Here is an 11,922-nt window from a genome sequence, read left to right as displayed (position 1 = left end):
GAGCGCCCAAAAAGCAAGAGAGCCCGCCTGCCTGATCATCCCAAAACGACAGATGATACATCGCAGCGCACCCTCAGACCCTCTTCGCGACCCCTCGGTCGGCTTTCTGTAAACATTCGCCTCCCTGTCTGCGTTCTGGCAGTTCTCTCAAACGGTTTTGTTCGCCTACCATAGCAGCTCCAGCCCTTGATCAAGCCCAGATCTTGGCTCTGCGCGCGACCCACTCCTGAGATTGGGAACATATACAATAGGCAGGGCGCATTGCTCATCAATTTGTTGCTTATTGTCGTACGGCAACATCGTTGTTGCTCCAAGGTGCCAGTACAGGGCGGATCGGCGGCCTGCGTCCATTACACGCCGCCTTGACTCCGTCCGGGGTACTACGACAATCTTTCGAGCTTTGAAGACAGCCTCAAGTCTGCCCAAGCCAGACTATCCAGTCACTCGTTCACCGAAGGGATTATCACAATCTTTCGTACCAACTTTCACAGCTATTGGAAACTCCACTTTTCCTGTCATCCCTCGGCTCCGCCCGAAAGTAGGCGCACCTGATAACGATATAGAAAGACACCCACGTCCTCCCATCATAGAGGCCGAGGCGACGAGGTGAAGGCACACTCTGATTAGCGCTCGTTGGTTGCGCCAGCCCATCATGTCCGGACGAAGTGCATACGTGCGGAAGAAGATCACAGAGACAAAGAGCAAGGAGAAAGGCACAGCCGCCAGAGCAGGACTCAAGTCGCCAGTACCGCCAGGCAATTCTCGCGGTTCAGAATATGAGGACAGCCACGTTGTCGATTACCTAGGGCCACAAGGCACTGGGTACGCGACCTCAAATGGGCGGTTTCTCAAGTTCTCAGACACGCCGAGAGATCCGGACACGAACTTCCGCAGCCCTCCAACAGCTTTCAGCACCTACAGCAGTGGAAGCCAGAGCGGCGCAAGTGAAGGGGGCAGACGTGATGGCGCGCTGACATACCAGGGGCCTATGGACAACTTCGCATACGCGCGAGTCAGAAAACCAACCATCAAGACCGAGGATGTGTCGGGTATCGAAAGATCGGGCTTTCGGTACGCCATCGACAAGAAAAGCGACGATGTAAGGAAAGGTCTCAGCAAGGCGTTCAGCTTTGGCAAGAAGTCCAAAAAGGGGGCCGAGTCCGAACCAAGAGCGCAATCAGCCGCTGGCCATTCTTATATGAATGATCATGATACTTATGAGCATATGGACATACCTCCGATACCGACTTTGAGTCAGACCCAGCTTGAGGCATGGGATTCAGAAAATGGTGTGCCACCGCCTCCGTCGATGAAGCTTCCACCACTGCCTACATCTGCCACGTCACCTTCCATCAAGCGGTGGATCGGCGCTGGCAGACCTGTGCAGAAATGGAATAAGTTGCGAAAGGATCCAGAGCTCTGGGATCCAAACGGCGACGTTCTGGTCTACCTGGGATTTCGCGGTCAAATACCAAGGCCGAACCCTTCGTTTCGCCTGTCATCCCATATTATTGAGTCAACCGAATCTCGGGCCCTCATACAGCTTCTTAGAGAGGGTTCTACGGAGGATGACATCCACATGCCGCCCTCGCCTGCAGGCGCACCACCTATGCTGTCCCGCCGTGGCAACCCGGCCTATACTGCATACGCCCATGGTCGCGGCCAACCCACACCGCCGACTTCGGAAGATGCCAGTCTGGTCGACGCGGACGGCCAGATATCCTATGAGATCTACTTCCCTACGCCTCCTGAGCTGACCAAGTCCGAATCACATCGTTATGTCATCACCACGCGTAATGTGTTCGCACTTCTATACCAGGCTTCCCTTGTTGGTGTCTCGCTTTACCAGGCTCTCTCCGATCTGCATGCCCGCCTCGAGGACTACATGCCTCCAGATGCCGACAACGTCGGTATGATTTTGAACTATCTGTCGGTGCGCGGGATCGATGATTGTCGAAACGAACCCGAGACGGCGCTAGCCCTTCTTGCCTGGTCCGAGTCTCCTGCCGTGAGATGGGAAGAAGGCTGGCGGGAGGCCTTCCTTCACTGCGTGGGGACGTATGGGCGGCTGGAACGGTGCGCGGACTGGAAACACATAACCCCGATCACTCGTGCGCTTCTTGAAAGAGCATGCCTTGAGACTCAATTGCGCGTGCAGTCCGCCGAGGAGAGACTGGCTGGATTCGCGTATGCCGACGTCTGGCCTCCTGGCGGACCTATCGCAAATAGCCCGGCTAGGGCGGCTGCGGACAGGCTGCAGAAGTTCTTTCTCTCGCACTGCACCACATCATTCGGAGAATGGCCTCCACCTCCGTCCGGGGAGCCGTCAGCCGACGGCGAAGATGTGTGGTTGACAAGAAAGGTAGCCCAAAAGCTTCAGAAAGAGTTCGGCGCTTTGTATGACTATCTGGTCAATCGCGATATTGTCTGGGACGAGTCGGAGACCCGCAGTGGAAGGAAGTGGATGATGCTCTCGGAGAGTGGAAACAAGGCATTCGACCCGGACACCGTCGACCTCCCAATCCAGGATTTGCTCATTGAATGGGACAACCGTTCGCGCTTCCCGCACATTCCGCACCCCTATCCTCTGGTCCCGGACTCCATTCCGCCTCAGTCGACCCCAGCCTCATCCCGTGAGAAGCTCAAGAAATCTGACAAGGAAAAGAATAAGGGGGCTGAGGATCGTGCCCTTGAGCGTCGTGTCCAATTGGCTTATACCGAAGCTACCAACATCTACATTCTGGGTTCAGACTTTACGCAATCTGACCTGATTGACAGTTTTGTCAGGTTCGAGAAGTCAGACCAGATTGGTGCCGTTGACCCAATGGTCGCACGGCGTGGCCGCTGGGTGCTCATCTACATGATCCTCCAGACGCTTGCCTCTGTATCCGTCGACGCGCCGAATGTCCGATACAAGGAAAATGTGACATATCACCTCTCACCCCGGTTGAAGGGCACCAAGATACCGCCTTGGAAAGGAGTTTCGAACCCCGCCATTGAGGCGGCTCACGAACTGTCCCATTGCTGGCTTATCCCTCAAACCTGGTCCGCCGGTGAGGCTACAGCAGCACCTGGGGAGAGAGTCAGCTCCATGATGAGGTTGATGCGGGGACATGGCCACCACTCTCCCCACCCACCGCCTAACGCATCAACGAGCCGTTCTGGTAACTCGGGTTGGCACGGACTGAGTACACGAAGCGTGCGGTCCAGCGGGATCGGGCCACCCTCCAGCATCTACGGTGGCTCATCGGCGATGAGCACCGTCTCGGACGACTCTTCGAGCATCCAGGCGGCATCGGTACCGCTGTCCCAAGTCCGCAGCCGAGAGGGGTTGAAGAGTGCCCGCGGATACGCGCCGTTCAGTGGTCGAGCTGATCAGAAAGGGACCTCCCCAGACTGGCCGGCCAGGTCACAGAGCATCCGGCAGAATGCGGATCTGACCATGCCGTCAGCACCGCCGACAAGACCGCTCCCATCACCGGCTCTCAACCCGAGAGTCACCGGGAACGGCGGGTTTCTGAACTTAGACGAGAGCCCTCCACATCGTGTGAGCCGTTCGCGTAATGGGAGGAGGAGGGACGATGACTCGAGGGGGCTGACTCCTATTATTAGAGATTTTGACGAGTTGGATGTAGTCGATGACCATGAGCCGTGATGTAAGAAGATGACTGGAGGGTTCGGTAATAAAGGCACTTCAGACGGGCACGGGGGAGTTTCTAGTGTGCAGCGAAGATATACCAGTTACTTTCCCAATGAGCTTTTCTAATTTGTGATATTGTAAATTGAACCTGAGAAAAAGAACTGATCTCTCTAGCTGGAGTAGTCAACTAGGTGCAACTTGATACAGTCCACCTAGTATACACACTCGATCTTGTATTTAGCAGCACCAGCCCCCACGGTCATTTCAATGTCCATAACGACTCCACTGGGGTTGAGAATGCGGGTTTCTCCTGTGTGCGGTTTTCTGATTGGCTGACTGCCTGGAATCCCAGTCCTCACCCGCCTATCGCTGCGTCGGTAGATACTTCTGCCCAGCCGCGGCTTTGAGGGACGAGCCTGCATGCGCCTATTTTAAGGGCATCCGCAGTAGCTGTGCTCTTCTTGTGCAAAAAACCCAATTGTTCACAACATTTCTTGTTGCAGTCTACGATTGTCGCGGTCAGCCTTTTGATAATCACGGAGATCATGGCGCCTTCGGCAATAGAACTTAGCAGACGCAAACGACAGAGTGACCGAGAGCTCGGTTTTTTCCGTACTCCCACTTTGGAAGAGACGCCACCAAGTAACGCTGAGAGGATGCTCTGCTCCATTTGTCAGGGCATTTTCAATCAGCCAAACAGACCGCCCATGCCACAGCCGAAGACCAACGTGAACGAATCTGGACGGGAGGAAACGGTGTATTCGTGGGGCGGAGCAGAGTCTAAGGTCACACATCACCCTACACTGGAAAGCTTTCGGCGGGCCGTCTCCAGCGGATGTTTTATTTGTACCATTGTAAATAATCAACCGCACGCGAAATTGTCACCTGAGAACATTGATGAAGCTAGTTGGGATGCGTCTCGACAAAGTTATTGGGGAAGCATATACCAGATGCGCCATAAGTCCGCGGTCGGATGCGCCGCACGTTCTGGTGTTGCTCATGCTTATCGCATGATCGTTAAACTTATTGAGGGTACCGAGGAGGGGAAGCCAGTATCGCGCGACGCGGCATTTTTCCTCATACTTGGTCAGTAATCTATGATCTGTATAGGGCAGAGATTCGTTTCTAATATCGTCCAGCTGATGGAAGGGGACGGGACCTCAATTTGCCGTCAGAGCATCGTCTGAAGCAAATCAAACGCTGGATTGCGAACTGTCGCAACAAGCACCAATGGGGGTGTACCACGTACAGGCAGCACAATTGGTCCCCGCCGCAACGCCTTCTAAATGTAGGGAACGATATGGAAGATCACATCAAGCTCGAGATAGTCAACCGTGAGGACTTCTTTGATGTCGCTTACGTTACGATGAGCCATAGATGGCTCGATCCAGCTCCCCCGAGGTTGACGCGCGAAAACCTTGATGCGATGATGCACAACGGCGCCTTGCTGTCGTCTCTTCCTCAGAGTTTTCAAGACTCGGTATCACTTCTGAGAAGCATAGGGATCAGCTATCTCTGGATAGACTCTTTGTGCATCCTGCAAGATTCTGAGGAAGACTTCCTACAAGAAGCAGAGGCAATGGGTGAAATATATGCTGGAAGCCTTTTCAACATTGCTGCATCTAGCTCGGACAATTGGAAAGCTGGCCTCATGCCCGAATGCAGAGAACAAGATTTTATTCCAATCGTTCACCCTTCATGGGCCGAATTGGGCGAGTTTAATGCCCTCGCCATCATACCAAAAAGGTTTGACGCATCAGAGATGGCAGTGCTTGGATCTACACTATCCAGCCGAGGCTGGATTCACCAAGAAGTACAGCTTGCCCCAGCTACTCTATTCTGTACTCGAGAACAGCTGTGGTGGTCATGTCTAGAAGATACATATTGCGAGGCATTTCCTGAAGGCTTTCAAGATGTATTTGAGGCTGACGAGTATGAAGGGTATCAGCTTGGGGCGATACGAACGCTAATAGTACCGGAGTTGGCACGTCCTAGCTTATTCAAGCAGGGCAAGCTCTGGGTCGAAGAGAATGAGAATTGTGTGGTCTCGCGTCGGTTCCTAAATATGTGGATGAATCTTATCGCCTCCTACTCTGCCTCACTGACGACGAAGCCCGATGACAGATTAGTTGCCATTGGCGGTATGGTCAAGCTTCTGCAACAGTGGATGGGACACAGCGTCGAACAGTTTCAACAATCTTATCACTCCGGCATGTGGCTACATGGCCTTTTTGCGCAGTTAACTTGGTTCAGCAATCCACAGGGTCCGGTCCGCCAGTCACACAAGAGATGGCAAGGTAGCTACATTATCCCTTCATGGTCATGGGCCAGTGTACAAGGGCCAGTGTCCTTTTCCGATCTGCCGGCAGATTATGAGGGATGGATCCAGCCAGACAAGACCAACGTGACAGCACTATTAGCAACGGAAGTGTCGTCATTCCCAAGTTCAGGTATCGACTCCTTAGGACGTGCACATCATTTGGATGCTTGCATTTTGAAGTTGTCCGGGACGACTTTACCGATCTTTTTTGAAGCAGAAGAAGACCCCGAAATGCGATATTCATGGCCCGGATTCTGCGCATTGACGGCGACCGATAAACTATATGTGCAATTCCGATTTGATATCGAAGAAGATCTATACACTGCCAAAGACGGAACGAGGTGTGTCGTCGCGATGCCTTTGATCCTGCGTCGACACGAACGCTTTCCTCACGTGACCGGGCTTCTGTTGCAACAACTAGACGCTGAGTCGTCATCATATTGTCGATGTGGAATGTTCGAATCTATTACCTGGCGTTTTGTTGGGGAGGCTCTGGTTAGGGCGATAGTTCCGGTACAGAGTCTTGAGCATTTAACAAGGCCGTGCAACCGCGAATGTATTTCGATAGTATAGGTTTTGACCGGATAGTGAAGCTTGGTAAATGGCGTCGTTGGTTGAAAGAGCATCACGAGAAGACTCCAACATAGGTCCTCCATTCCGTCAATGCTACCCGAAAATTCGGCTCGACGTGAGAGTAGTGTGTCAGTTAGCCCTATGTGGAGATCAATAGGAATTAATAGAGCCATCTTACTGAGAACCACTAACCCGCTGTCTATAAAGATAAAAAGACTAATGTATGGACATGGGAGAGTATGAAGGTACCCACCACTAGCGAACGCAGTGACATGAGCCAGCATCTTGGCTAAATGAATTCTCGACCATGATGCGATTGGGGTTTCGCTCAGGGTCAGACTACAGTGGAACATAGATGTAACAAGGCTCCCAGTGGCCCCCGCGTAAAGCTGCCGCCAATTGGAAGCTAACCCTGTCGGCACAGGGCGATCAAGCAGCACCTTTACTTCACAAGAATATGAGCACCGGAATACTTGCAGCCGACATCCAGAAGATCAGGAGTGCAGTTTTGCTGACCGGGCGATGCTCGTCTATATCATTCCCAAACCTCCGAATGCTGGTTGGCGGTCACTTAAATGGACTTCGCCAACCAGCGCCCCTGGCGCATGGCAGCCGAAAGTTCAAGCAAGGTGAAACCTGCCTCGCACATCGCGACGATCAAACGCCGTAAAGCTTAATTAGACGATACACCTGGCCACTACTGCGGAAAAGAGTACATTATGGCATTGGTTCCGCCTCTCGTTGTCCTTGCTACTTGACCCGACTCGGACGATGTCTAATGAAATATTGCCGCTTTCAAGCTGACTGCTGAGCAGTCTTGACGGATGAAATTAGGATGCTCGCTACAACATTTTTATCCCCCATCCTTGGTAAGTGCCTCGAACTCTTAGCGACACCCGCGCTGAATCAGTAACTGATCAAAACCTGTGGCTCAAGGGTGGCTCGCCTGCGTGGCCGCAGCTTCGCCAGCCGACGCGTCGCACCAGACACGAGAGGCCGACCCGTTGATAACAAGGGCAAATGCGACAGTTCCTTTGCGTATCATGCCCATAGGGGCTTCCGTGACTTTTGGTGTTGGTTCCACCACGGGAAATAGTTATCGGAAGGATTTGCAAGACCTGCTCGTGGCGCAAGGCTCGACTGTGACCTACGTGGGAACGCACAAAAACGGAAACTTTGCCAACAACGAATGCCAGGCTGTGTCAGGGTTCGTTATCCGGCAGATCGCTGAGGCGGCTGCCACGGCCGTTCCTGCTGGCTACGTCAAGATGGCCAACATTTGGATGACCGCTATACAGAAGGTGGAGAGCGAGGGGCTTGTGGCTGCTGCAAGCAGCAATGGTCTCCAAGCCAATGGCAATGCCTCAACATCAACTGCCGGGGGCCGGCAAGGTGGAGGCAATCGCAATGGTACATCTACTGGCAAAGGTCAGAATGGGACGTCTAGCACCGGGCCAGTGAGCGTCTCCAAGTCGAACGTAGGCTACAGCATCTCACTATGGTTGGGATTCATGCCATTGCTTACTGGTCTCGTTGGGAGTTTGTGACACCTCTGTCGCTTACTTTTTCAGAAAAATCAAAATCAATGTAGCAACCCGAAAGAGTTCATCGTGCTAGAAATACGTAATCTATCCGGTCAACGTGGGCGGCCTCGTTGGATTGTTCGGCTTTGGCATCGCTGGATGCTTTCTCCGTTTCAGTAAAGCACATCAAACAAGGTGAGCGGAGAAGGAGGAAAGTTAAGTCAAGGGGGAGGAACGGAACATATCATGTGTGAGTCTGCAATGATGTGATTGTTGATCCAGGTCTGTTATGTCATACTGTATTTATCCTCCGAATGAACTCACAATCTGGGGCCATCGTGCAGAAACATGATGATATGAAGATATTTCAGGCACGTAGAATGCGCAGTGAATACATCAATGTTGCTTGCTACTTTATTGAACTTGAAGATAACATCGCTCCACGGCTATACAGTATCTAACCAGAGTAATCATGGAAGGACACCTTATTGTGTCTAGGTCACATTTATTTGGCTTTTTCAGGGAACTTTGCCCCATATTACCGCAAGCATTCATAATGAAGTTTGTAATGGTGGTCTGGAAGAAACCATTTTATTTCTAATATGTCTTGGCCCGTGGTAGTCTCTGTCCGATTCTTCCGACATACCTGGGCCTGGCCAGCGGAGCATTCGTTTATGATTTGTTGATTAACTTGACAGTGAGATACCCTATACTTCGCTTTCCCATACGAAACGCTAAAAGCCACTCGTCAAAGTACGACATCGTGATGATCCTGGTATAACGTCAGACCTTTCCTTGGGAAAGAAGAAAATAATACGTGGCTGTAAACATCTCAGAGCTCGTTTGCCCACCGTCTTTCCATGTCGGTGAAATGAGCTGGTCCGCTGCGTACTTCTACGTCTGAGTGCTTCTATTAGTCGAGAATTTAATTTTGGGGTTCCTAAATTCTCACCTGCTCTGGTCATTCTAGACGCCCATGTTAGATAGCCTTGCATCGTATGGCAAGAAAGTAGGAAATACCATTGCTTGTCAAAAAGACGAGATCGCAGTTTTCAGGTCCTAACCTTAACTGCGGTTCTACGATTTGAGAGATCTATTCACCTGGTTCCATTTTAGTAACCGAACAACGTTCCACCAGATCAAATTAAAGCAGCTTTTACTGATGTACTCGAATGCGGCTTTCTCAAAATGCGATCAAGTTTGTACCCATGTAGACGTTTTAATGCGGTTGAGTCGGGTTTCTATCAGCTGCAAATATCAGGATAGTCATTATCAGCAAATATCAGGATAGTCATTATCAGCAATCGTTGCTCGGTCTGCTCAGGTTATGCTATGGTGGTAAGGCCGCTTTTCTGTACATTCACCTCATCGCCCCGCGGGTCACAAAAACACGGTTTGCTCTGATCGAGCTTTTCTTCTTTTTCTTATCCATACTTTTCTCTTTTCCATTCTTCAAGCACCTCGTTCACACTAAATAATTCCCATTGATCACACCTCTCAACTCGTTCACGATGGGCTCCGTGAAGAGAGCGCGCAGTGTCCCACCTCCAGATGAGCGGGCACGCGAGCTGCGTCTGCGCCGTCGCGTCGATGAATGCGACCAGAGCCTCGAGCGCAAACTTGACTCATTCATCTGTCACGAAGACTGCATTCCCGAGCAGACTGTCTTGGATGTTGATGGAGACCTGATCATCATCGTCGGCACCATCGTCTGCCAGAGACTCGACAACGCGGCCTATCACCACAGCCTTAGCGCCGCGGCTTTTCGAGTTAGATCATCGACAGTTACAGGGAATTCGGCTGTTCTCAAGGACATAATTCACCAAAACATGAAGAGATTGAATACCACCGGCGCAGAGTGGATTGCTCAATTCCCTGAAGACAAGGTCGACCCATGGTCGGCAGCCCTCCACATCATGCACGGTCAATTCGACAAGGCCCCTGAGTTGAAATGCCATCTACTCGTTGGAGTATTCCATCTCACCGCGCTTTGCCGCAAGTATGACCTATTGCACCTTCTTCGCCCTTGGGCAACACAGTTCACGGGCCTGGGCCAGAATTTCGAGAATCAACCCTACGTGTACAACTGGTATCTCTCGCAAATCTTCTGGAGTCTTGGGTATTCATGGGGTTTCCAGAAAGCTTACTCCGAACTTCCCCTGCTTGTAACGTTTGATCCAAGCATCCCTAGGACTTTCAGCAACCCCTATCAACTTCGTTCGCATTGTGCTCCCCGATCTCGTCTTCTCGGTAAGCGCATCTGCTCTACAGATGTCTGGAAAAGGTACTGATTGCGAACAGAAACTACCGGTAGACATCGCCTCCAGTACCTACAAGCTCTGTTGGACCCACTGCGAGATTCGGTTGACTGCCTCATTACGCGCGCTCGATCACCTGCGAATGGCATCGCATGTCGCGCAAGATATCCTTATCAGATGGTCGGCGAGTGTAACAAGTTGCTTCTTGGGTCGCTCCTTCAATCGCTTTCGGATTGTGGCCTGTGGCCGGTTCCGGACCCGAGAACCGTTAGAGATCCTGTTGCCACCATCTTGAACAGAATCCGTGGTTTGGTACTATTCTGCGCTGCCGGCCACCAAGGATTTGGATGCAACTCCATTCTGGCAGGCGGAGGAGTGCGATGGGTGCCCGGTCGACCCCAACTAATTCTGACAGACTTTCAGAACAAGATCCTGCATGAACATGCGAAGAAAACGGGTTTGGATAGTGTGTGAAAGATGCATGGCATGCATCTGGTTTCGAGTGGCGGTTCAGCCGGCGGACGCCGGGCAAACGTGTATTATATGGACACAGGAGGAAGGAGGCAACTGGTTTCTCTGGTATCGTGACGGACGCATGTTCATGTGGCATTAGGGAAATGACTGAGGTAATAAAGGGAGAAAGTCTCCGTAGACTACATTTGGTCCCGTCTTGACTTAGAAACGTCGCACTGCATCACCATGATATTCCGCATGCAACGTCACACTAACATGACTTCAATGATAATGGGACCTGTCTGTAATCTTTCAGGGATGCGACACGGCGCCTACGAATCTTCTTCAGGGCCGCCTACTTGGGGGTTCTGGCGGAAAGATTCTTTAAGACCGGTTGTATTACCGTCGTTTCCATCCAGGCGCAAGGCCTACCACCTCCATCTAGCTCCCCTCGCCAACCACCTTGCCAACCCACCGCACCGGCCTAGCACTGGTCAAGTTATTGATGTCAGCCATAATTTCCCCCATTTCCATGACACTTTCGAACGCCTCGAGATCCTCAAACGTCATGATGGCCTGTACATGGTAACCGGACGTTGCTGCCATCCATGACGGCGACAGTCCAGCCCAGCAGGCCGTGCGGCCGCCAGTGCTTGTCCACCAGTGGCATGTGCGTGCGGAGATAGTAGTCCAAGCCAAAGCCCGAGGCGGCTGAGGCCGGGTACAGGACGTTTATGAGGACGCCTGGGGTTGCGGGAGACATTTCCTTTTGTGGACGTGGTGTATGAGGGTAGGTGATAAACGTGATGTGAGTAGCAAGCTTATAGGGAGAGTGCTCTCTAAACAGGAGCAAAGAACTTCTTAGGGTATATATATGCTCCTTCTGCTGCCTGAAAAGACATGGTCTCGCGTTTAGTATATAACTTTGCCAGGGGTAGCTGAGGGTCGTTGCCTTAGCTCCGATGACCCTATTTATTGGCGATATCCCTGTGTCAGTGGCAAGTGCTGAGTGAATCGTAGTGGAACGGCGTTTACCGCCCCTGTGGGTTTTCGGGATAAAAATTCATCTAAAGGGCAAGATAGCTTGCACCATTTGCCCTACGGGCCTTGCACGGTGCTTGAGTCTCGGCGCTTTATGTCTCTTTAGGAGTATAT

The 11,922-nt window shown here is 51.8% G+C and overlaps 3 protein-coding genes across 3 annotated transcripts; all 3 read left to right on the top strand.

The window, feature by feature from the left end:
* Positions 1–652: 652 nt before the first annotated feature.
* Positions 653–3,655, top strand: JN550_011937 (uncharacterized protein; the record flags this gene model as incomplete). Its single annotated transcript, XM_049310359.1, has 1 exon — positions 653–3,655. One exon carries the CDS (start codon positions 653–655, stop codon positions 3,653–3,655), a length of 3,003 nt encoding a protein of 1,000 aa, XP_049166106.1.
* Positions 3,656–4,185: 530 nt separating this feature from the next.
* On the top strand, positions 4,186–8,080 carry JN550_011936 (uncharacterized protein; the record flags this gene model as incomplete). The annotated part of the gene is made up of 5 exons (XM_049310355.1): positions 4,186–4,726; positions 4,780–6,473; positions 6,958–7,162; positions 7,349–7,402; positions 7,470–8,080. 5 exons carry the CDS (start codon positions 4,186–4,188, stop codon positions 8,078–8,080), a joined length of 3,105 nt encoding a protein of 1,034 aa, XP_049166105.1.
* A 1,487-nt stretch (positions 8,081–9,567) lies between these two features.
* On the top strand, positions 9,568–10,788 carry JN550_011935 (uncharacterized protein; the record flags this gene model as incomplete). The annotated part of the gene is made up of 2 exons (XM_049310354.1): positions 9,568–10,306; positions 10,358–10,788. 2 exons carry the CDS (start codon positions 9,568–9,570, stop codon positions 10,786–10,788), a joined length of 1,170 nt encoding a protein of 389 aa, XP_049166104.1.
* Between the last annotated feature and the right edge of the window lie 1,134 nt (positions 10,789–11,922).

Source organism: Neoarthrinium moseri (genome assembly GCF_022829205.1).
Source record: "Neoarthrinium moseri strain CBS 164.80 chromosome Unknown scaffold76_Wmoseri_CBS_16480, whole genome shotgun sequence".
NCBI classification, from domain to species: domain Eukaryota; kingdom Fungi; phylum Ascomycota; class Sordariomycetes; order Amphisphaeriales; family Apiosporaceae; genus Neoarthrinium; species Neoarthrinium moseri.
Note: the sequence above shows the minus strand (reverse complement) of the source record. Positions and strands in the feature narration are given on the sequence as shown.